At 35.6% G+C, this 25,832-nt stretch overlaps 1 protein-coding gene across 1 annotated transcript in view; it reads right to left on the reverse strand.

The window, feature by feature from the left end:
- LOC124155006 (uncharacterized serine-rich protein C215.13-like) overlaps positions 1 to 25,832 on the reverse strand; it is a 164,514-nt gene that overhangs the window by 66,905 nt on the left and 71,777 nt on the right. Inside the window, exon 4 of the mRNA XM_046528755.1 lies at positions 17,010 to 17,211. Coding sequence (XP_046384711.1) covers positions 17,010 to 17,211 — 202 coding nt within the window. The remainder of the gene's footprint in view (positions 1 to 17,009; positions 17,212 to 25,832) is intronic.

The following is a 25,832-nucleotide window of genomic DNA, read 5'->3' on the forward strand; positions in this document are numbered from 1 at the left end:
TTCGGCTCTGCTTCTGAAATGCTACGCTTAGGCAGGGTGGTTCATGAAATAATGAACCGGTTTTCGGTTTAAAGAGAAACCATTTTCGATGGTGATTTTCCTCTCAAATGAAAATAATCTTAATTTTCCTTTCAACTGTTTTGTATTAGGAATCTCGTGTTCACAACAAAAATGTCTCATTCTAAACCGGTTTCTGTACTGAGTCGTTTTATTTCAGGCAAAACTATATTATTTTTGCACTACCGTTTCTGCAATATGTAAGGTCTCAAGCAAATTCAAATTAAATAGTTTTTTTTAAGGTAAAGTCTTTTCTCAAATGACGAAATGATGACCCAGCAAAAATATTTCGGGACTCTACTTAAAATGATCTGATAAATTATGTGGCTATACTTGTGAAAGTAAATGGTTTTTAATATAAAGGCTGAACGTAATTTTAAAGTTGTTTTTTTACCTATCGTATTTTTAAATCACTTTTAAGACTTTTGGGACAACCAGTGAAACTATGCGTGGATCTGCTTACATTGAATACACCTCGAAAACAGCATGGAACTTAACATCCGTTCCTTTGGGATTCCAATTGCTGGACTGAGAACCATGGATAGTCGGTTATTTGGTGAGTAAATGCGTTGGTATGCTCTAGGATTCCATAGCCACTTTCCCGGTGTCTCGGTTCAGCATCGACAATCTGGCATACAGGGTGATTCAACACAAGCGGGCATGAAGACTACAAGAGAAGGTGATCATTTGAATCGCAGAACCAACCAGCCCTGATGACACCAATTTCACAATGAACACCCAAGATAGAAGATTATGGCAAATGATTTTTTTGTGAAACATTCACTACAGTAAAGTACTTACCGTATAAAATTACGCTACATTAACTATGAATTAATGCCAGTCTTATCTTTTCAGGAGGTACTTGGTTCATAACCACATAACTCTTGCTAAAAATATTTTTAGGTGGAAACATTACAATATTAACAGCAGAGAGACTATGAGTCGAGTATACAAAGTTATCGAAACTATTAATTATTCACCCTCTGCGAAATTGTGGATAAATAATTACTACCAATGCATTAAGATGTAAAGCATCGATTGGATCACATTTCGTAGAAAAAAGCATACAAATGATTTAATTTATATCTTGCGTACTGTAGTTTTTGGGCTGGAAGTAGGTTCTCTTCTACTCTTCACTGCGTTTTGTACCATATATGATACACCGCACTCATTTCTGAAGGGATCAATTCTTTCTCTCTATCACATGGTGTATCAGATATGAGTGGGTAAGAAGCCAAGGAGTACATGTGATTTCTCTTTTCTATACAGAATTAGGCACAGAAATTAGGCATAGAAAACAAACAATATCAATTAGATGTTTAGTAGTGCATTTGATTTTCCACTAGATGTCAGCACAGAACAGAGAGTCACTCGTTTCCCTTGGCAACCAGGTTTTTGTGTATTTATTCTAACAATTAACTTTACATAACTCTGTTGAGAAAAAAATCCCTTATACCCCTTGGCTTCCAACCCACTCATATGATACACCCCATCGTTATACTGTGATTCTCAAAGCAGTCAGTAGGTGCCAAAGGTGAGCAGATTCTAATTATGTAGAAGGAAGTCAGCTCCCCGCATGAGAAACGAGAAAGAGGATTTACCCGAGTGATATCTATATATGCAATTAGTAAAGGCACGGGTGCCATAAGAAGTTTTCAATTAGTATGTGAAATGATAACCTTATGGGGGAAATTGCCAAATTTGTAACACATATCCATTTAATGTAAAAGCTGTCCATTACCAAAATGTATGTAATGAGATACGTATTAATCTTTTCCTTAAAAATAAAAAATAGCAGCAAAAGTTATTGAAATGTAGTGATTGAAGCTTTTATGGATATATCTTATGTAGAAATTTTTTTACACGTATTTAGAAATTCATGCAGATAAGAGTCAACCTCTCCCATCATGTAGGCCTAAGCTACGCAGTGTCCATCAATGATAGAAAGTTAAAATGCGTAACATGTAACTTTTTAAAATTTTCCATCTAAATGGTAAAAAAATACCGCACAATTCGAAATACTTTTACCGACTACTTTTTCACTCCTCGGGTTGCTTTACTCCATGATAAAATAGAAATAACTAGTAAAAAATCGACTGAAGTATTACGCTGAACCTTATAAATTGGATATGATAAAAAATTCTTTTATATTTGCTATCAGTTTTTTTATATTGATAAAAATAAAGTAAAGCAGATAATCTGAAGGTTTTAGGTGTAATTATAAGCCTAAAGTTTATTTTTTTACCTCTTTGCATGACCTCGTTCCGTAATTCGGCATCTGGCAAAAAACTCTCTTCTTCGGATTTCTAACTTCCAACTTCTTTCAGTCTAGCAAATTCATTTGGAAGATTCATAATTCATTCATGACTTCAGAAAATGTCTTCTTTTGGCGGGAAATTTATTTCTAATCCCTCAAGACAAGTAGACCCATCGGATCAGTGTCAGTTGGGACTTCTTAGGAGCTTAAAATGGGTTCTCCAACCTATCTCCTCCTTGCAAGCAGTAATCTCTAAATGGATCCACGCGCATCGGAAATGGAATACAAGATGAGAAACGCCCAATTAATCGCCTTTCATGTCCTCTAGGATTCCCTTGAGACGAAAATCGTCAGCGAACCCTCGTCGGGACGTCACGAGGGAATAAGCAAGCGCTTTGGATTGCCTAGTTGGCATCGATCCACCTTTCTTCACGGCGAGATGAAGACGCAGCGCAACGATTTGTTGTTTGCCGACACTCGATGATACCTGACATGAAGCCCTATTCGTCATCAGAGACTCGTTTGCGGGCCATTTTCGCTAGCTCTTGGTAATTTGATGGATGTATTTCGTTAATAGTTAGCATCATGATTTACAGATTTTCATTCATTTTATGAAAGGTAAGTTTTTTGTTCTGAGTGAGTATTTAAGTCCGGTTTTGTGTTTCCTGTCTAAATTATTTTTGCAGAAGTAGTTGGCTGTGGATTTCATATTCAATGACCATGATTAGTGCCTTAGAAATTATTAAGCCACGTAATAAACATATTTAAGGGCTAGGTCCTCGAAAATGACAGAGTTTCACCAAAAAAATTCGGAAAATTTTAGGCGTAAAAATCACTAAAATATCGAAATTAAGTCACGCTGATTTCCTGCTGAGTTTGGTAATTGCCCCCTAACGTACATTCGATAAAAAATATTGCTTTTAATGTATTGTTACCTGGTAGGTTTTCATTTACTGTGGAAAATAGGTATCTATTTATTGCTTCGATTGTTAGTCAATAAAAATGTCGACTATAGACAATCTAGAGTTGACATTTTTATTAAGATTTTTTATTAGTCAAAAACTAGAAATTCAGAAGGAAATAAGATAACAGATTGAGTACCCTTGTTTGCATTGATCATTATTATAGTTAAGTTAGGATCCTTAACTCCTTGGTCTTAAGATAAAAGATACATCTGCATCTATTAAGCAGTACTATTGATAAGGGGGAAGATAAGTAATATTAGCCTAAAAATGTATTTTATTTTGAAATTTTATAGCTACAACCCTTACGAACCTTAAAGGGTTAAGCAAAGGCGTAGCACAAATGTTTTTTTTAGAGAAACTCCTTGGTCTTCTGATAGAGGATCCGTCAGCGTCTATTAACGAGTCTTATGGATAAAAAGGAAATTGGCCCAGTATAAGACATTTTTATACAAATACTCATACAGAAATTGCATGAGTGTATGATCTCTAACAATTAATATTTTCTTGTGAGCATTATTCCTCTGAAGCTGAAAGATATGATCCGATTTATTGTTAGGCAAATTTTCCTGCAGAATTTTCGAGCTGTAAGCATAGCGACCAAGTCCCACCAAAATATTTTCAAATTACTAATGACTTCGCTATCCCCTCGTTTTCTTTTTATTATACGTTTAAGGCAAAGAATTCAAACCTATTTATTGATACGATAGTAAGTACGTGACAATGTACAGTCCTTGGAACATCACGGCGAGTTAGCAGAAGTCGATAGCCTAGTTGGCATCTATCCATGCTTATTCTGCGTGAAGTGAGGAGCCGGCACAACCATTTGTTGTTTGCCGATACCCTCAAGTCTATGGCAAAAAGATCATCCTTGATACCGGCATCTTTAACGTTTTTTTACTGTATTGTAAATATTGCTTTATTTCTATCCTCATGTAACGGAAATGCCTCATTACTTCCTCTTTTTTACACGTGTGCAATGCCGTTGTCATTGCATCAAATTCATCAGCCTCCTTTGCACTAGTATTTTCACTATCGGCTCCAGCCAATTTGGTATCCTTTAATATTTTCGCTGCACCCGCCTTACTCCCCTTGATATCTCCTATCGTCTACGGAAACAGTGGACTTACCAAACTTCCCATTATTCTTACTTCTTATCGAATGGTGAATACCCCCTGTAGATATTATGATGATAATATATTTAGAATAAACATAATTACATGTTACAGTTTGATGCCATATACTTTAACGAGTCAGTTTTGTTGCCTATGTACAGTACGTTTTCCTCCATGACTCATAGGTTGTAGATGTCACTACCCTGAACTGGGAATTTGACCACGAGCTTCTTAAATTTCTAGCCAATACGCCGTCTAATGCGCTTATCAGGTTTCCTAATTACGATAGCATTTGTACCGAGGTTCCATGTTGCAACGTTTTAAAATATTCACCACTAACTTAACAAATAATTTCAGTACAATTCAAAAACAAGCTCTATATTTTGAAACTTGGGAGCAAAAAACAACATCAAAAAGCCACCATGACTATCACAATCCCATTTATATTATCCGTACTACCACTCACTGAACCACCGCCATGAACTGCACCAGTGTGGGGGTCTTAAGCTCTTCGTATCCCTTTCCTCCGGTCTTTCTCCCTCTCGTAGACGCCTCCTTCTTCTCCGCGTCCTTTAATTCCTCCTGCCGATCCTGGGTTCTGCCGTATTTCTTCCTCCGGTCGCACAATACACCACTCTTTAATTCTTCTCCCGATCCTTTCTATCACGTCTATCTCTTCCTTCTCTCCATACACGACTCCCATTTTTTCGTTCACAACAATCTCCCCGTCCCTCATTAACACTGTTAGTTTTAAATTATTTACAAACAACATGGTGGCTTGTTTACACTATGTTACAATGTGGTATTCGCATTGACCTGGATGACCAAAGATCCATGGTTTGATAACCGGTCCAAAGTATCTTTTTCTTTGGCATTTATGGCGAATTCTCCGACACTCATTCAGCAAGCGATAAATAGGTACACATTACGTTATGAATTGGCTTGCCAGCTTTCTATGAGTAAAATGTAGCTATCAAATTGTAGTCAGTAGTTTCTTTTGCCTTTTGAAGTATATCCGGTGCAAGGGATTTTTTCCAAAGGTATATATCGCGAATTCAACCGACTCAGCAAGCATTGAATAGGTATATTACGCTATGAATTGGTTTGCCATTGACTTTCTTGGTGAAAAATGTTTCCAACAAATTGTCGACAGTTGTTTCCTTTGCCTTGTGAAGCATATCTCAAGAGAAGGATGTATCGCTACTAATTGAAAAAAATATTAATTGTTGACAATGCAAAATCGTCTGAACACCGCGAGGGGATGTGCTACTACTGGCTAAGCGACTTGAATGCTCTAGTTGGCATTAATCCTTGGTTCTTCTCAGTGGAACGAAGACGCAGCACAACCATTTGTTGTTTCCCGGCATCCTCTAGTCTCTGGCAAGGAGCGCCATCCATCATGCGTGTCTCCTTAGTGTTGCGGAAGAAGCAAAAGGACTCGGGACGCTTGCGTGGATTCGCACGGTGATAAGACAAGAGGGAACGGGGTTGATAAGTGAAGCAGTCGCGGTCCAAATTATGTATTCTAACGCTCGCGTCCCTATTAAGGTGGCGGTGTTGGGTTCGCCTGTCATCGACGCGAGAATTTCCCACTCGCAGCGATTAGGGTCGTCTATGAAATTCATTTCTGGGCCCGCCTCGCTGCCGCATGCGTTCAAAATAATTAGTCCCTCTACGTCATCGGACAGAGGCAAATTGTCACGGCTTCCCTCTGTTCCGTTTTAATTGCATTCCAAATGAAAATTAAGCAGCGACGCTTTTCTGCAGGTGTTTGCTTTTAATTTTGTAAACGAACGTGTCTCTCCGCCGTCACCGTACATTCAATTGTAAATTGCTGGCTTGAGTTTTTTATTTTCTCTTTCATTGCTTCCTGCTAAAATTTTACTTTTTGGCTTGATTTCCTTTTTTTTTGAGGAACATATATTTTATCGTGGCCAGCGTTTAACAAATATCACCTTCGAATTTTAAATGAAAGCATTCTTTGTAAGCCTCAATAAATAACTTAATTTTGATAAAAATTAAAAGTATAATATGGTTAAATTTTGTGATATGTTGTTTGTTCTGTTTTCTATTCAGGAATGTTATGAAAAAAAATTTCGTAGGTGATAAATAGCGGTTCTATGAGTATCTCAAATTAAAGTTGAAATTTATGCAGTAGCAGATACGTAGTTTTAATATAAGTAATTAGTATTATCTTCACTAAACGCTTTCTTCACGAAAAGGAGAATAAATCGCTGCTAGTTAGTCGAAATTCTAGAGAATTTCCAGACCTATTGTTCTGGACCCCAGTTCAAAAGACGTAGAATGCTTGTTTGTTGTGGTTAATACATGCTTTTCTACAAACGCTCAGTTATATGGGTCGTGTGATTCCTTCTAAAATCGGAGAACCTGCTTAAAACAACTTTTATACGTTTCACACCTTTCCTGCGATAGGTTTTTGCATTAAGACTGGATGTAAGTCATCTATAATAGTCGTTGAATAGTAAACGTTCCCATGTCCTCCGCTGACTATACTTTTAGCCAATAATATGATTGATTTACCCGCTGTATTGAGGAATTTATTTATCAGATTTTCCTAAACAATCAAATAGCTAGATAAAAATGTTAAAGACTAGTCTATAGTTTATTTTGCTTTTCTGATTTTTAAATAATGCAACCTTGGGGAATATTTGACTTTTGCTATAGTTGCTATTTTTTTAAACAATACCTAGTTTTTTCTGTTAAAAATATCAGCCCATATTTAGATACCTTTCCCGTCCTTTTAATTAAAAGCGAGTCATTTATCAAAATAATCTTATCACTGCACAAACATAAATTCCAATCCTCATCACCAAATGTAATTTTTTCATTTTTGTTGGGTGAGGCTTTCTGATATAGTATTAAGCCAACAATTATTAGAATTAATTTGTCTTAATAAATAAATTAATTTCAATAGTGTAGTCATTGATTATATCCACTGTGCATGCTGATGGAGAAAGGCAATTTGATGAAAAAAATCATGTTATTTTTGTGCAAACAAGCATCATCACAACCAGAGTCAAGACCAGCTGTTTTACTAATGCTGTTAAATTGAAAATTTGAGTTAACATGGCTTCAGCAGAACAGCTTACTTCCATTATAGTTATTCCTAGCAATTAAAAAAAAATTATATTTTTTTTTACCCAACGGGCATTTCATTTTTCTGCTATCATTCACGTTCAATAACTATATTTACTAGCAGGAACGCTTAAATATGGTTTGAAAGTAAAGCTCGCAAAAGTTTTCTCGTGAAATACGCTCATGCCTGCTGGAAGGTAAATGATGTAAACGTGAATGATTAATTAAAATTAAAGAATAAGGACATTTTATTTTTCACAGGTTAAGGTTTGTTTTGCACTGGATTTTCCATTTTTTAACGAATGTTAGTTCGGGGTAAGATTTCTACATATTTCTTTAATATGTCAGCACCTTCATAAGAAATATATATCCTATGAGTTCTTCATTCTCATTCCCGTCGTTCCCCTTGAGATTCTGTGATGAGGTCGGTTAAAATTATCTTCTATAACTCATTTTATTAAAAGTAAGCATGAATTTCTGCTAATTTAAAAAGCTTATTTTAATTGCATGGTTATAGTGGAAGATTGAGCGATACCAGAAAAAAGTAAAAAGTTTAAGTTTCCTCTCGTCTTCATTTGCAAAGATGTCTTCATTCAAAAATTTCATTTTATAAGTACAACATGCTGAATTATTCAGTTTCAGGTGAAGATTGCACTAAATAAATTCATAGCATTCTTTTTTATGCGAAACTCAGGAGTTACTCTATGAATTTTGATGCATTCACATCGTAAAGTCTTCAAGTTAAAGTGTGCTCAAGCCCTGCGGTAGAAGCCAAAGGAATGAGCTGCACCAATTTTTTTGCGGAATTAGATGAGTTATTCGTTCCATTTGCGTACAACTCAGGCCAGGCATCAATGTGAATTCTAATGAGAAGCCATGCCACTTTGTGGAAATTTGTTTGGTGGTTCATCCCTCAGTTTACATACCTCCATGCAATCACCATGAAAATTATTTTAGGTAGATTTTATTATCGTCCTATCTCAATACATCCAAGAAACGTATATATTACCTTATGTTATAAGTGTTTATTAACCCAATACAAGAATGAAATCAATCTATAAACCCCTTATAATGGCTGACTGTTTTGTTCATAATCTGTAAGCGTAAAGTATTTCAGTTTTTGCACGTTGTGAATACAGTAAATTTGGCATAAAAGTTTTCATTGCTTTAATGTAATGGTTATGCTGAAGTAATTTATGCATTGTAGAATTATTTAAAATACTTGAAGATATATTTTATGTTGACTGATTTTATAATTTGATTTAATTTACGCATATATGTAACTGGAATTAACTAATAACAATATGCCATTTATTTTTTCCACCATAATTTCCGTGTTAAATGTTTTCATGTGTATTGAATATGTTAAAGACTAGCAGAAAGAAAGTAAGGAAATCTACAAAAGGAATTTATTCTTGCACTCTTTCTTGTGCAATTTTTGTCGTTGCGCTGGTGGTACTTATTATGGAAATATTTGCGAAAATATCTTGTGCGAGGCGCATAATTTCATCCAAGTTTTAGTCCAAATCAGGTAGGAAGATTATATACGGTTTGGTTTCTTATTTATAGATATAATAAATAATCATGAAAGTAAACCAATAACTTTTGGTTGCACATTTTTTTTCCAATATAATTTCCGTGTCTTAATTATCATAAAATATATAAAATATATTAAGAAAGGATCCACTGGTCAACCAAATGTTCTGTTCCAATCATTAATTAAGGAAAGGAAAACTGTGAATATGGACAAGCCGATTACACATAATTAGTAAAATAATGCAATTAATCAAGACTTTTTCGTTATTGAGCTTTGTATCAGCTCAAACAAATGCCTAATCATTAATGTAATAGATGAAAGGTATTTGTTTACAAATACTGTGGTAGCATATTGTACCCAAAATTAGCATAAATTATACGTGATGTCATTATTGTAAATCAGGCGTCTAGTTAATGAAGCAATTTTTTGGGTCCAAAAAGAAACATTGAAAGGCAAATATTCCATCCTAACTCATGACCTTTGGGTCAAAGTTCAAAAAGAAAGCATCTGCGGTTTGCATTGAATTTAAAGTGTTTTTTTCGCTTAACTAGGTAATAAATTGAAATTATTTTGCCTTCTGTGTCTGATTTTGCTTGGTTTTCATTTTGGAGGGAAGTACTTTCCTGTAATTGGCTTTTTTTTTTAACAGCATTGCGATATTATAGCGCCAAAAGTTGCACTCCCCTCCGTTAATGGCAACTTTAATAAGTCGAGTGGGCTCTCTCGTCATCTTCAGGGCCAGTTGGTCTTGCAGAACGTAAGTAATTAAAAATTGAAGAGATAAGTTGGTAATAATTTTGATAAAGTGGTTATTTAATGTTTGCTTGTCAGAGCATATTTAATTGGTCAGAAAATATGCATATAATGTTCAAAGCTTTATCAATTTGCTCTTTTGATTTTTGCATTTTGTTTGAAAATGCCATCATGTTGGCAATGTTGTCCCTCAGCAATTAGCTAAATTCAATTTCAACTTTCTCTCACTTTTAGTACGTGATTTATATGTTACATCTTAAATGAATCTACGGCTTTCATATTGAAGTTGTTGTAAGTATCGGTAAGTAAAACTTTCGAATCGAGAATACTCTTAATGAAGTCTTCATGTGACGGAAAAATTATTAAAATTAGTTTCGAAATGTTGGCTGTGGCTCCGAATTGCATTCAAATTAATAAGCGTGTTTCATCTGTCACCGCTTGCTGATTTGCCGTCCTCATCGGCCATGCTCAATTTTCTCCACAAACAGTTTCCTTGTCACGGGTAGGATTTCTCGTCCATGTATTCCCTCCTAGTTCGTGTGCGAAGTTAGTCTACGTGGGTTGTGTCACAATAGGCCCTTGGGTTCGGTCGGTAATAAGGAGAAGGCCCCCTGCGGAGTGTAGGACGAATGGCTTGGAGATGAATCTCGGCACGCGAGGCCTAGAACAAAAGCACTTCGCGCGTCAAAATGCGAAAATTTACGTCGGCGAACGCTTGCCACGTTCTCACGCAGGGCTTCTGGCCGTCCCCATTACCCCCACCACCTCTTTTCAACCCTCGATTCGTTTCTCTCACTTAGGATTCCCCATTGTTGTTCGCACCATTGAGCTGCTAGAGTAAGCGATTCATTTCCTGCTTCCTGATTACGATTCTCGTCTTCGTGCACTGCTATTTTTTTAATTTTGTACTAAAAATATTTTATTTTTGCTGCTTCAAATTGCTTCATTCATTAATATGCAGAGCATATATTCTTCCACTATAATTTCAGTGTCAAATGACTTCATGTGCATTGAATATATTAAATTGCAGTAGAAAGAAACCAAGAACGTCCACATATGGATTTATATTTCCCAGCTCTTTTTTTTTTTGGGAATTATCTTAATTCCGATGGTGTTCATTACAATAGAAATATTTACTAAAATGTCTCGTGGGAGGGACATTATTTCATCCAAGTTTTAGTCCAAGTCAGGTAGGATGGTTCAATAACATTTTGATCTCTTGAATTTAGATATGATGAAAAATCTCATAAGTTAAAATTATCCTCCATTCAACGGTCATAAAATTTTTCTTTGATTGTAAATCAGGCTATTTTTTTAGTGCAACGATAAACATAAAAAGGCTAAAATTTCATATAAACTCATGACCTTTGGGTCAAAGTTAATTGAGAAAAAAATCTAAGTTTATTATCGAATTTAAATATCCATCTGCCCTCAAATATGAAACTAATTAAAATAAATATGACCTCTAAGTCTGTTTTCGCTTGTTTTTTTTATTTGGAGGGAAAAATATCCTGACATTGGCTATGTATTTTTTGAGAGCATAGCGATATTTAAGCTCCGGAAATTGCACTACACGCTGTTAATGACAAATTGAATTCGTCGAGTGGGCCTTAAGCCATTTTCAGGGTCTTGAAGGATGTAAGTGGTAGCAAATTGAAGAAATAATTTGCTAATAATTTTGATAAACCTATTATTAAGCTTGACAAAGAGTTTCATTCATTTTTTTTACATTTGGTCTTTTACTAATTACATTTTGTTGTTAAATGCCATCGTGGTGTCCCACAACTATTTTTGTTTTATCTTTGTCCCAATGCTTTCTCTATCACTGATTGATTGAAGGTAAACACTCCCTGCAATAGTGATGGGCGTATGTTGACTTGGAATGTAGCTCTGCGCTGAGGTGGGTTAAGCCTATTAGATCTTGCTCTATCATGCTGTTTCATATAGTCTACATTTCCGTTTAACTCCGCCGATTAAATTTAATTTTCTGAAGATTGATAAACCTTTCAAGTGAATGTAATTCACGGAACGGTACCTGAATACTCCAAAAATCCTGTCATTTCAAATTTATTTGCCAAAGACTGCTACAAGAAAATCTTGAGATGCTAGCCTTTTAAGGAGAGGGCTCTAATTGTCTATAAGACCAGAAGATGATAATGAGATTTACACCTTGTGAGCAAAATTTCACCAGAGTCTTTCATGTTCAGGGTGATTAATTACACTACAGTAGTAATAATTCACTGCTATTTGATTGCGATGCTTACGATATGTACTGAATATCCAAATGGATATTTAACACAGATCTTAGGCAGGCTAAATGTTTTTGACGAAAAACTTTTTACTGAAATGAACGTCTAAATTTTCCTTCCCGTCTTTATTACATGATTTTGTATGAAATAAAAGTATTAAATTAATAAAATAAGGAGAGCATTGATGCTCAGTCCACATAAATACTTTATATTCGCATCAATATTTAATACAATACAAGTAATTGAGATGATTTAATACACTTTCCATCCCCAAGAGAGGTAATGCAAATAATCAAAATTAATGGTAACTAGGCGTGGCAATACCTTAGTAACACAACATCAATAAATATGTACAAAGTTAAGAGGTATGTCAACATTTTTTGTGTATTCTATTCTGTTCTTATATATATATGTGTATACTTTAAATTATATTACTGTATAAAAAACGTGATCGCAACATTTTTATGTAAAAATATTGTATATCTTTGTTATCTTTGTATTTTATATTGTTCATGTTTTCACTTTCATAGCCCTGAGGATGATTTTACATGAATCGAAACGTTGGCTATAACTTGGTTTCATTAGACCTAAACTCCAAGAAACATCATAAAAAGTTAATTGAACAAGGTCAAGAATAGAAGAGGAAAAGTAGTGATGCAAATATTTTAGCATTATTTCACCTTATACAATTAGCACATCTTTGTAGCAATTCTCAACGCATCACAGTTCAATTTTTCTGCGTTGTTTCCGGGAGTGATGAAGGATTTAATAAACCGGTTGGCATGCTATCTACGTACAAAAAGCGACGTAAGTTGCGTGGAAATAGAGGATACATGCTGAAACTCCTTTTTCTTTACGAATTGGGCTCTACTTTCGTTTTTTTTTCAAAAGAATGCATACACTTCGGTGCGCATTAAAAATAACAAGCTCATTTAAATATACATAACATGTGTTACGCATACTGTGTGAAGAAATTACATAGTTTTTAGAGAAGTTCGGACTTTAAATTAAATACTTAGTGTAAAACAGATTCGCAGTGTCATTCGGCAATGATAATTTTATGTTACATTCTGTAATTCAGAAACACTGTTTAACGTTTTCTCGTTCTTTGAACGATGTTGGTAATTGTTTTAGGTCTTTGGTTTGTGACCGTTGTGAACTCATTCCTATAAAAATGAGAGTATGATTGTCACATTCTTAATTTATTTGCCTAAGAACATATGTCAATTTAAAAATGTTGCGATGGAATTGTCCGTATATGGAATTTCAAATTAATTTTCCTGGAAGAGGACGTTCATTTCATAGATACGTTTTCTGTTAGAAGATAAAAACATTTACATGAAAATGGGAGATGTATAGCAGCTTTGGCATTTAGCAGGTGCTTATCATGGTACTGGGTGGCGTCTGACCATGTCGCAAATGACGCGAAGGTTTTTGCTCCCACTTCAGAAAGACCATCTGTCCCCTCCCTCTCCCATTCCCACCATCCTACACCCTTCCCATACACACCTTACGAGGGCCTCCATCATCGCCCTATTGTCCGCATGCGGCACTTCCCCAGAATTTGTGTGATGAATGAAGCATGAGCTTCCATTTTGCTGCCACCATCATTAATCTGCCGCCGCTGCCGCCGGCCCCAAGTGCAATTTGGGTTCGGGGGCCCATTGGGGTCAGAGCTGCCGGAACCACTTCCTCTGCTCCCGATTCTCCGGCGTTACCACCCACCCATGCTTAACCTTCTCCACACAGCGATATATATAATGCACTGAGTGCCCCTAAAATGAACGACTGCATTTTTTCTTGCCTCATAAAAAAGTTAGATACATTGTAATATTAGTGACCTTCCTAGGTAATTATAAGATTCTATTGAATTATGAAATTAGTTTTGCAATTTCTTAATGCTTATTCATGGAGATTATTAAACGAAAAATTTGATGGTCCATAGATTTTTATTGGGTGACTTAGGATTCGTAGCAAGCTATGTAATTGCCTCGAATATGACATACCACCTGTCAAAATCCTGGTCGGTCCACAAAAATATTTGCTAAGTACAAAAATGCCTATTTGTGACCGAGTTGTCTGTCAAGCAAATCCTTATAAACCGATTGTAAAACTTAATTTGCTAATTCATTTTTTATAAGCCATAGTTTCTCCATGTAGACGCATTTGATATATAGCATATGTCCAAATGACAGTCAAATTTGTGTCAAGCATCAGAAACAATATCAACAGCCTTTACGTACTTCATTACTTCGAAAACAGTTTTTTGATTATGACGCAACCATGTTGCTCAAACGGGATGGGCGCCTAAAACTTGCTTACCTCCTTAATCTAATGGTATGTTCCTCAATCAAACGTATAGTATACATGAATCATCATCACAGTCCCGTCATCTGAAGAGTAGCCTCTGGTCGTTTTTCCTATGAGTGCACTTATCTATGCCTAAGCACTTCTCTTTCGAATCCTTCGCCTGTTTTATGACGAATTATTGTGATATTTTGAAAATGGGTCATTCTTTAAGGACACCTCGCCATATATATATTTTATTTCTCCTCGCCCGTCTCACGCTCTTCAAAGCGTCGTGAAGCTTTTTTACCCGGCGGAAGTTCTTTGCCACTGAATGGCAAAGTGCCCCACCGTGTTATCCAAACCTCGCCTCGGTCGCATGTGGAGTGTCCTCGGCTTCCGATGGCATGAGTCAATCAGGGACAGGTGGGTCGCCTTTGACTCGGCTCTCTACCACCGCGCCCCAATCTGATTAGGGGTTTGGTTTGTCGAGTAGTCGTTAGGAGAATACTGAGGAAACTAATCTATTCCTTTTACCTCGCTTTTCGCATGATGGACGAGGGGATTGTGTAGAAGGATTGACCGCGTTGGTGGAACTCATAAGACTTCAACAAAGCCGCAAGCAAGGAGAATTCTGGGGGCCATTTTGGAGTTTCCGGCTGTGCTGGGATGTATGAATCAGAAAAGAAATTTCGCTGCGTACAATTACGTACCTAACTATATATTTTCCGACTATGGTTTCAGTACAACGCCTAAATATCTAAATAAACGAAACATTTATAGTCCATGCCCTTAAAAGTATTGCTTTCCATTTTGTTTCTCTCATGACTCCGATTGTAACAATATCAAGGACCCAAAAAAGTATGCGATGTACTTGGCAAGATTTATTATACACTCTGATGTAATGTAACCGATGCATGTACGCGTTGTAAAGTGAATATGTAATGGATATAAACAGTTTTAAATATAAGAATATGATTATGAGAAGCAGAAACATAGTTTAAAGAGATTCCACATATATGCGAGGTTATTAATTTTTTCACTCGTTTAATGGCATTATATGTCCAGTGAAACCTAAAGAAGACCCACCCAGAAACATTTTGGACCACATTTTTGCTTTGAGAAATGATTTCACTGGCCTTAGATGAAAATTTCTTATGTCATGCGTATTTTTTAAAATTATATATGAATCTACTTATAATATGAGGTTTTGTTCATGAAGAATTAAATATTTGTTTTACTTGTAAAATTAAATATTAAGCATAAGAATGGTGGGGCTCATTAGACTTCAACAAAGCCGCTAGCGAGGAGAATTCTGGAGCTCACTTTGGAGTTTTCGGCTGTAATGGGATGTAATTAACTCAGAAAAATATCATGCTTATTCAATTTTAGTAGAGAGATATTTTGTTTCCAATAACTTTGCCGCAAACAAATTTAATCACGAAGATTGAGGATTTCAGCTAAATGAAGTCCTCAATTACTTGTCTTTGTAAAGTATTCAAAGAATTTATTTTTATCATTTTTAATTGACAAAACAGTTTCATAAAATTGTAAAAAGACTGCGGAGTGTGGAAGCGAAATGTTGCCTCCTAGTACATAGGCGCACTAGCCTGCTGCAAACATCTAGCGGTGATTGATCGGAGGTAAACACTCCCTCAAATAGGGATGGGCGTGATGTGCTGTTGCTCTCTCATGATGTTTGCGGTGACATGAACAGCAGTTTACATCATGTTTCAGTTGTGGCCTCTAATGATGAAAGCGGATGCTAGAATACGAACATTTGCGAGGATGAGGAATTCATACTAACGGAGAACAGATAGAGGATTCAAATGTAGCACTTGGTGCGGTAGTTTTAATGTTAGTGAATCCCGAGTATTACAGTGCTTTTACTAATGGAATTTAATGCGTTTTCGGTTGGATTTTAACGTATATTCGGCGCATACTGAAAGAATATTTTGCTTTAGTAAAATCTGCACAATTTCTCCTATGTCCTAAAGCTGGTCCTAATTTAAATCGGCCTAAATTGACATCGTTAATTGTATTCTTTGGGAAACTTAAAATAAATTAGATAGATAGCATGACGAATCTAAATTTTCCTGTGTTCATTTGCTCTGTAAGCGCTAATATTCATGGCCGTGTATTTTTATTTTATAGTGGGATATTACTCTTTACTTATGTTAGAAATTTATTTTGTCAAAGCTATCTTGCTCGTTAGCCTGTTGACTATGAACTAAAAATTTTACACTGCTTGAATTGATTGTGTTGATTCTCCATGATACCTTGGCGAATGAAAAGAAACAAATATTTTTTACCCAATTTGTGGAAAAAAATTAAACTCTAAATGTTGTTTAATAACTTTATTTGCATGAAGTTTTAATTTGTAATACTTAAAATATTCAAAAGCCACCTATCGATTGCCTTATTTATCAGAAATACCGTAATTGTGTAATGTGTAAGCGTTAGAGTCTTTTATTGCGCTCGAATTTTTGCTCAGTACATATACGCATAATATTCCTGTAATTCAATCTTAAAGGATAAATTTTGGGAAAAACTAAGATTGATTCATACTCACGGAAAATTATTTTATCAGACTATATCCGGGCATCAACACATTAGAGAGGGGTGATCTTTAATTCTCACAATGCAAACCCTTCGCCTTTTTTTCTGAGAGAGCGAGGAAAACATTCTCAGACATACCTGCTGGCTGTCGAGTTGACGCTTGTGTTTGATTTTGAGCGATGCCTTCGGGAAATGAGCGCGTCTCCTCGATTGACTACGCCTCCCTTGTTGGTTGTGGAGAACGTTCGAAGCCTGTAAAATGCAGATTCATCCGATGATCCTCTTGGATTGAAAGCCGACTCCGGAAGACTGCATACTCGGGGTCTGATGTGATCCGCAACTGAAAGAAATTAAACGGAAACTGAGATGAAGGCTGAATCAAAATTTATGCCGTCAGACATATTCCTACCATCCGCTGAAAGTATGTATATTTATCCAGGAAAATATGAATTTAATTCACTCTCTACGTTCCACACTGGCAATTTATGACCAACCATAGTTTAGATGCCCGTATCAGTATCAAGGTACATACATCATTATTAATTACCCTTTAAATTATTATTTATGACACCACGAAAAAGTGCAAAGTATCCACAAGAAAAATAAACATCAAGAAGGTGTAGTCAGGCCGTAATGGCATTCTGACGTATAATGGACACATGCGGTAAGTATTGTGACATTGCATTTCCATTTAATATTAAAGCTATTAAGTAGATTCATGTTTTTTGCTAAATGATAGCTAATTTTCAGTGATTCTGAGAGCGCATGCAGGCATTTTGTCATGCTTTTTAACAAAATGAAAGTAAAATCGTCTTGCAGTAACATTTATGAGAATTCGTCGCCTGTCGGAGAATGAATGATTTCATTAGTATAAATTTGAAGTTGGCAACTGAAGAATCAGCGCTACTAAAAAATAATTATTTGGGGACGAGGTTTACTACGCCAACTTGCTTGTCAAAGAACCAGAAGATTTTAATTGAGTAGAGTCATTTCAAGGAAGATAACTCTTTGGAACAATCTGGTGCGTTATCTTATCTGATCTGTTTGACTGTTTGACGCCAGAAGATGGATCGGGGGAAAATGAAGTCTTCTCTTGACTCTATAATTGCTTTCTGTGAAGCTAAACTCATCGCTCATTTCTTGAATTTATCTCTTTATCAGTCCCTTTTCCAATATTTCATTTCCTCGAATTAATTTACTCCTTAACTATGTTTTCTCACGTACGCCATAGAAATTTTCTAAATGGTGCCCACGTTTCCAACGATTCCGTCATTGTAAATATTTTATAATGCTCTATTTACGCTTTAACTCTGAATAACAGCGTAAGTACTAGGCAAAATAATAATATTTTATCTTTATTGACTCTAAAGTTATCATTGTCCTTTGAATGCATTTTTTCATCCTTTGTTTTGTTATACCATTAATATGTAACCCATTTTCTCTGCTTTTTCCCTCAGCAACATGTAACGATATACTTGAAGCATGATTAAAACAAGAGAACATCCCAAAAATTGGTTTCTGAGGCATAAATAATATTCTTTGATATTTCATAACGAATACATCCAGTAGCGATTGTAGATAACAATCGTTGTATATGGTAAATGACGAAGTGGGAACCATAGATATTGATTTATAGCTTCGTACAGTTTTTTTCCCCTAAGTATTGCTGATAAAAGAAAATGTTCTGGAAACGTAGACTTCAACTGATGGTAATGAATAGTATCTCATCATTTTGAGAGCACTCTTATAAAGTTCTACGATCTTTGATTGGCAGAACGGCTTCATGGCGGGCTTGGGTAATTTTAAAACTGTCTTTTCAAATGGGGTGGTCGTTCTCATCCCCCTATATTGAAATGGTAGTTAATATTGGTAAAATTGAAATTCCTCCTCATTTATCTGCATCCACATAGTAAATGTAGTATAATAGCCTGCCAGGCTATCCTATTTTGCAAACGTTATGCCAGATAGTTGTTGTCTAGCAATTTTTTTTCTCCCATCTACCTTCTCATCAACCATAACGGAGTACAGTTGCCGTATAGGTGCAATTCTTTGGGTAGTAATGTATAATTAAATATGCGCTATACGTATGATGGTTTTCGTATAGCGTAAAAGTTTATTCGACTACAAAAAAGAAATCGGCTTTGAATATCACATTCCTTTTTAACGGAGTGAACGGTTTTCTCCCTTTGGCTTCTTTCCATACAGTTATTCTGCGAAATTTATCTCGGATCCATCTTTGCGATAAATATTTCACAGCCTATTAATGAAAAAGGCCTAATCGGTTTTAATTGCATAATTTCTTCGCATTATAAAAAGTAACTTCGGGTACTTCTTTAAAATAAGCCGAATGTAGATTCTACCTAGAGTATTAAAATATAGCAGCTTTTTATGTCTCGCTCATGTATTTGAATGCAAAAATCAATTAAATTAATATAAAACTCTGTTAAAAAAAATAAAAATGTATTGATAAAATAAGAAAACATACGTGCACTTTATAAACGTTACATGGTAGGTATGATTTCCTCTCGCGTCTCATCGTATTTCTTTTACCATATATCTCGAGCACTTTTATCCCATATCGTTTTTTTATGCTCTCAATAATGCCAAACTTTGTATGATGTCCACTTCAGGATATATCCTTATCCCTTACTTTTGAGTGGCATACAAGGAAAAGCATTTACCCTGGTTTAGTGGCTTCGATGTGAATATGTAAGGTCAATATTTTCCTTCACTAAGATGCTTTGTATCCCTCCTCGTGCATGACTGCGGACGCGTTATCGTAACGTCACGACCTTCACGACTGTTGTCCTCCGAAAATGGATTTTCGAGAGCGCTGCTGGAAGTGAAAAGGATTGAAAAAACTACTCTCTCCAATCACCCTCTGTTAAGCATATAACATGTTCAACCATCTTGAAAGAACGCCAGAAAATACGTCATATGTCTGTTTTAGTCCAAGGCTTGATAGGAAACAACTGCACTCAGTCATTGATTCTGGAAGACTTATTTTTGAAAAATATAATTGACGTGTTTCAATCTCTTTTTGCCATTTGTAACAATTATTGAAGAATTTGTTTAAAACTTTCTATGCATTGAATTATATCTAAGGAATGAATAAATAAATGTTATTTTCATTAGTAACTCTTTTCAATCCCATAAAATTCCAAATGAAATCTGAGAGTAATTGTTTTAAGGAATTTATTGCTTGTGCATGATTTTCACAGAGGATAATTTTAACGCTTGATACTTTGTAATGAGTATCCTTTTTATTTTAGAAAGAGTGCGTTCTTTGCATTGCTTTAAATGTTTCATTCCCACGTATTTACAGTATCTTATACATCAACCACATCGACGTTTGAAGTATAATTCATCACCATTTAAAGCTTAACTGAATACCTATTTTTCACTATTAGAAACCTCAGCTCTAATATCTGGAAGAAATTACTTAGAAAACAGCACTGACGTGATTATTGAATGGAGATAGGTATACCTTTGGAAACGGGGAATAACAAGATCTCCGTTGCTGTCATTTACATTAATTTATTCTCCTTTGTACCTCAGCCTCAGCATGTAACATAGAAGGTGGCTTTTTTTTCTTAAATTAGAGTAAGTATGGTTACAATATTTTCATGGGAAAAATCATTCCATTAATGCGTGAGAAAAATTATTGATTTCTACCCAAACAACAATTAAATTCGTATGCGCGTTGAACCAACAACCAGGATATATAGCGATAATTTTTTTAAGGCTCCACACAATTTTTGAGCCATACACATTTTATGCAAAAATGAAAATACGGCTTTTTTCAATTTGAAGGGATGTAATAAAACCAAGTGATAAAATATTTCTCAGCCTGCCATTCATTTTCAATTTGAACAGAAAGCTTAACTCAACCTTTTTTTGAATGTTTCTTCACTCAGCCAGCGGCAGTTTCGGCCCTTTTCAAACGACCTTTGACCTACAACTCTCGATTCATGTCCATTCGCATCTGGGATTTTCCTTGTTTAAATTCAATTTGGATCGAGTTAACTCAATGACGGAGGTGTTAGTCTGCGTTTAATTAGTTTTCATAATGAAAATATGTAGGCAATATAATTTTTCTAATAAGTCTATAAACGCCCTTTCCATCCACTGGTATTTTATATTATCGTAGCATGGAAGAGGACCCAGTGAATGACGAAAAATTTCTTTTGTGAATTTAAATTGAAATGATAATTTGATTTTGAATGAAAACACTGACCGCCTTTATTAAGGTACCAAATATTGCGAGCGATACGGATATGCTTTTGCTAGCATGGAAGCTGTTGGCAAAAATGATAGCTGGGTTAATATATAATAATATCGTATATATGCTCCAATTATACATTTCTATTTTCCAAGCATACTGAAATCGATTTTTTTATCATTTATATTTTTCATATTTATACGTATATTTATCATTCTATTCCCTCATTGTCTGAAAATAAATTGACAAGATTGTAGTCTGGTATGAATCTACTCCCTCTTTTTCCACATTTAATAGAAATAAATATTTTGTGAATAACGTCGGTTTCATTCCTTCTTATTCTGTAAATATCCATTTTTAAAACCCTTCCTACTAAATTTCATGGACTTCATACAACACCAAATACGTGGTTTTCCGCTCAGGATATTGTTTATAAGCCTCAGGTTTCATCCTCAGACATGCGCATCATAAAGTCCATTTTAATTACTTACCAAAGTAGATCGCATTTACAATGTAGTTATTTAAAAATTTACTTTGTTTTTGAGTAATTTTATTCTTGGGAATATTTAATTTCACCATTTTAAGACCATAGACGCCAAGGAGGATAAATGCAATTATTTTTTTTAGATAAGAACGGATAATGAATGGTTAGACGAGTGCACAATACTGTTTTGGCAAAGGGATACAAGTGAATCACTGATGAGCATATACATATATATTCAATGATTTACATAAATCTCTTTGCTACAACGATATTGTGTACCCCACCAACCGTTATCTGCAATTTTCTCTACAAAAAAATAATTGCACTTGTCCCCCCTGGCTTCTAAGCTCCTCATTTCAACTTTAGTTTAATTTTGGACGGTTGACGAGGTTTTGGATACAGGCTTATAGCCTTTATCTCACCCGAATAAAATTTTTATAATATTTTCTTGTCTCTGAAGATTATGAAGTTAGGTATATTTCTGTTATGCAAGACTATTTTAGCAAAGAATCACCAATTTGGTTAGCAATTGAATGGATTCTCACTTATCTATTTCCGGCTCTCTTCTGATCCGTAACTCATAGCATTGTATTTTCTCCGGAAAAGGTAACTATCCCCATTTCCCCTCCTTATAAAAACATATAGGAGTCAGAAAGAAGCCCTTGAGGCAAATAAGCATTCCCTCGCTCCAAAGAACTCTTCCTTCCCCATTCCTCCCAGCAATCGTTATGGATTCCATTCTATTCCGCACCGAAGAGGGATAACCGGGCGTTATATGGGAGGAAGACGAGAGTGCCTTTGTGACAAACCTTAAGAGAGAAAAGGGGAAGAAGCCTTTTCCTTTACGTCCTCCCTTTGCGGTTTTTCTCGAGGGATGATGGAGACTCCCTTACCATTCGCATTACGTCCTTTTGTTGGCATTGGAGTGAGACAGGTCTTGAAAGTGTTCAGAATAAACGCCTCTTTGTTTCGGGGCGGGAATAAAACTAAGGTGAGGAGTGCGGTGGCCTCAATCTATTCAAGATTCTTTTTCCCCGATGGAATATTTTTACCTACACGCTCTCTTATTCCTAATAAAAAATAAACCGTCTCAAATGGCTCAGTATAGGGAGTCTTCTAAGAGAAAACACCTCGAAAGGTTATTGGCGAAGACATGGATGGAAGGATGCTTAGTAAAATTGAGACATTCGTTTATGACATTGACACGTACGAAAAAATATTTTAGGATTAGGCATATGCAAAAATCACGTTTATTTATAGAAATAACCATTGATGAAATAATGATCAGTAACTAAGTTACAACAATCAGGCCATAAGTTGGCACGTGTGGAGGTAGAGTTCACAGTCATGCAAAATTCATGTATTCAAAGCTGCGACGCCAGTTGCTTTCCCTGAGCCATCGAGGACTTCGAGAATTTTGGATAGTGCGTCGGAAAACCTTCATCCGGGATTTAAACCTGAGGCTATTCAGTCAGCAGGTAAGTGATAGGCAACGAACCTCCTCTTTCACAGGCATTTGGTGGTAAACAAATAAGGAGGTCATGAGTACGACACGAGATTTAATTACCGCAATAAAACACAATGAATAGTGGCAGTAGAAGTCAAAGTTATTTAGATGGTCCATAAAGAGGGAAGTGTACATGATAAATATTACAATGGAATTAAGTAAACTGTCAGTAAGCGGATTGCGTATGGAGAAATCGAAAGGAATGTTTAGAACGTACGTATGCCAATATACTCTTTATGGTGGTATTTCACGATGTAAACCTTCATTTTTTTGCCATGCTCTTTTGACTTATTCAGGTAAATATTTAGTATTTTGGGACATGCATATTTCGTAGCTCACTAATCTTTCAGCGTTCTCGACAAAACCTCACTAGTCATCCACTAAAAGTTTGTCATAGATGTTTAATATATTCATTTTTAGCATATCTACCTCGATAGAGTCATCTTTCATGTCACCTGGCTGTTTGCTTGTAAAAGATAGAGTTAAAAAACGAATAGACCCTATGGTGAATTCTAAAAATGAAAACAGCTTTTCTGCATAAGATGCTTATTTTCTATTCTTAATTGCAGAGAAATTGGTTTCTTTTATCCTTCATTTTTTTAGTTACATACTTCAAAACTAAAATTAGCCTTCTGATATTCCCCTTTAACCTTAATGGTCATAAAATGGTGTTAGATTCACATAATCTCCTCCCAATAGATACAGTTAACTACTGTGTTTTAAATGTTAAAATTGATGAACATATCTTTCTGAAACGGAACTGGTCGAAGAAAAAGTACTATAATTTCTAAAAAAAACAGTCTCCCGCATTGATAGCAACATGTTTAATTTAATGCGATGCATAATTCTTGAAATGAGAGTGATAAGTGATTACAAGTAATTTTTCTCGGAGGTAATTGGTTTTTGAGCAAATGGTATAGATTTTTATGTTTACATGATATAGTTTTTGACATGGATTTATAGTATTCTGTACTCGTATACACTCTATTCCTCCAATATTTGATGGTTAAGTATTATTTGCCTTTCATTTGAGGTGCTCCTACGCATTTTGTAGCATTAAAAAATTGTAGGATGAACTATTCGTCTTGACCCTCAACCTAAGCGAAGGTAAGGGGTTGAGCTGTTGCCGTGATGGTGAATGGCTCCTGCATTTATTCATCGCGCGGACGGTACAATGCCAGACGTTCGAGTTGACTTTGAGATGGGTCTCCACCGGCCTCTATCTTTACGTACCCGCGCCCCTCCATATTATGCCCGTTAGGCAGCGGCAGGGTAGGATGGGGAGAGTCACAAGGGAGCTAGCTCAACGAAAAAAGCTCTGAAGGGCTACAGTTCTCCCATTGAATATGTTTGGGTGGCTGAATGGTATGTGACATTGGAAGCTGAGTAGATGGAAACAGTTTTCGGTAGGTTTTCACTTAGTAATTTTAATATCACTTGGTTTTCCATGTCATTCATCCAAGTGCTCGATGATGCTATGAGGTAGCAGAATTCACAAAGGGTTGCATTGATCTGGCTACTTTGTTGCTTAATATTTCTACGGGGAAGAACATCTCAAAGCTAGTTGCAAAAACGTTTTCACTCCCTATTTTATGAACTGAATCAAGTTTTTTCTAGAACTTTAAAACTTATGCCTGTACACAAATTCAAGCTATATTCCTGAAACGCATTTAACCGGAATTTATTGTGGTGTATTGAGTCCTGCAGGTAATTATTAGACCTTTACTAAATTGAAGACGATTTAGACAATTACTAAATTGAAAATATTTTTCAGTTATATCTATTTAATATGGTATATTCTGTTCAAATTTTAGCTCAAACTACTATATCTCAAGGCTACTACAGCGCTACTGAAATAAGTAATGGACTAAGAATATGCTGATAATTGTAGACATTTCTTACCATAATATTTGATGTGATCATAGTAGGTGCGCAAGTTTTGACCTCGGTTTCTGAAAAGGCAGAATATTAGGTAAGATGTCCCATAACTTGCCCATGAGCATGGTAAGGTATTCGGGAAGATTAATTTTCCGCGATTCTCCACTTCCAAACCATTTCGAACTGTTTACAAAAGGAATTTCAAGGAATAAAAAATAAATAACGGATTGACATAATTATAAGATAATTTGATACTTGCATGACTTCTTGAGTCATTACAGCTCATTCGAAGCATTTTTGTCTGCAAGTTCGGCCTTTCTAAATATAGGTAATGGTCTACTGCATTATGGGCAGGGGATTATGAAACGAATACATTTAAAATAGAGATTCCAATGGATTTTCTTTCAAAAATTACTTTGATAACCGGGAAAATTATTTATATTCTACTTTATGACATCCATAATGCACGAACTAAATAAATATCAAGATTAAAGAAGGTTCCAGTGGCGATATTAAGGGATTCGGAAATGCGTTTCGCCTCCGTAGGGATAACTCGATATTGGGAAGGCAGCGGGGCGTTGTGACCGCAAGTTATTATGAGGTCACATTTTATGAACTTTCCCCACTTGAAATGTTGAAGAGAGCAAAATAAACAGTTCACCAGGAGGAAAAGAGAAGCGGTTAGCCTTCTAATAAAGTCAACGCGAAATAAGTGGACAAAAATGGAGACGGTTGCTGAAATTGGAAAGCATCTGAAGTGGTTAGTGGGAAGGTCAAGGAAATGTGAAGGAAAGAGAAACTGCTTGACATTTTATATAATATTTATTCAGGTTTAATTTATATCTTGTGATGCTATACAGATAAATTGAA

This window comes from Ischnura elegans, chromosome 3, assembly GCF_921293095.1.
Source record: "Ischnura elegans chromosome 3, ioIscEleg1.1, whole genome shotgun sequence".
Classification (NCBI taxonomy): domain Eukaryota; kingdom Metazoa; phylum Arthropoda; class Insecta; order Odonata; family Coenagrionidae; genus Ischnura; species Ischnura elegans.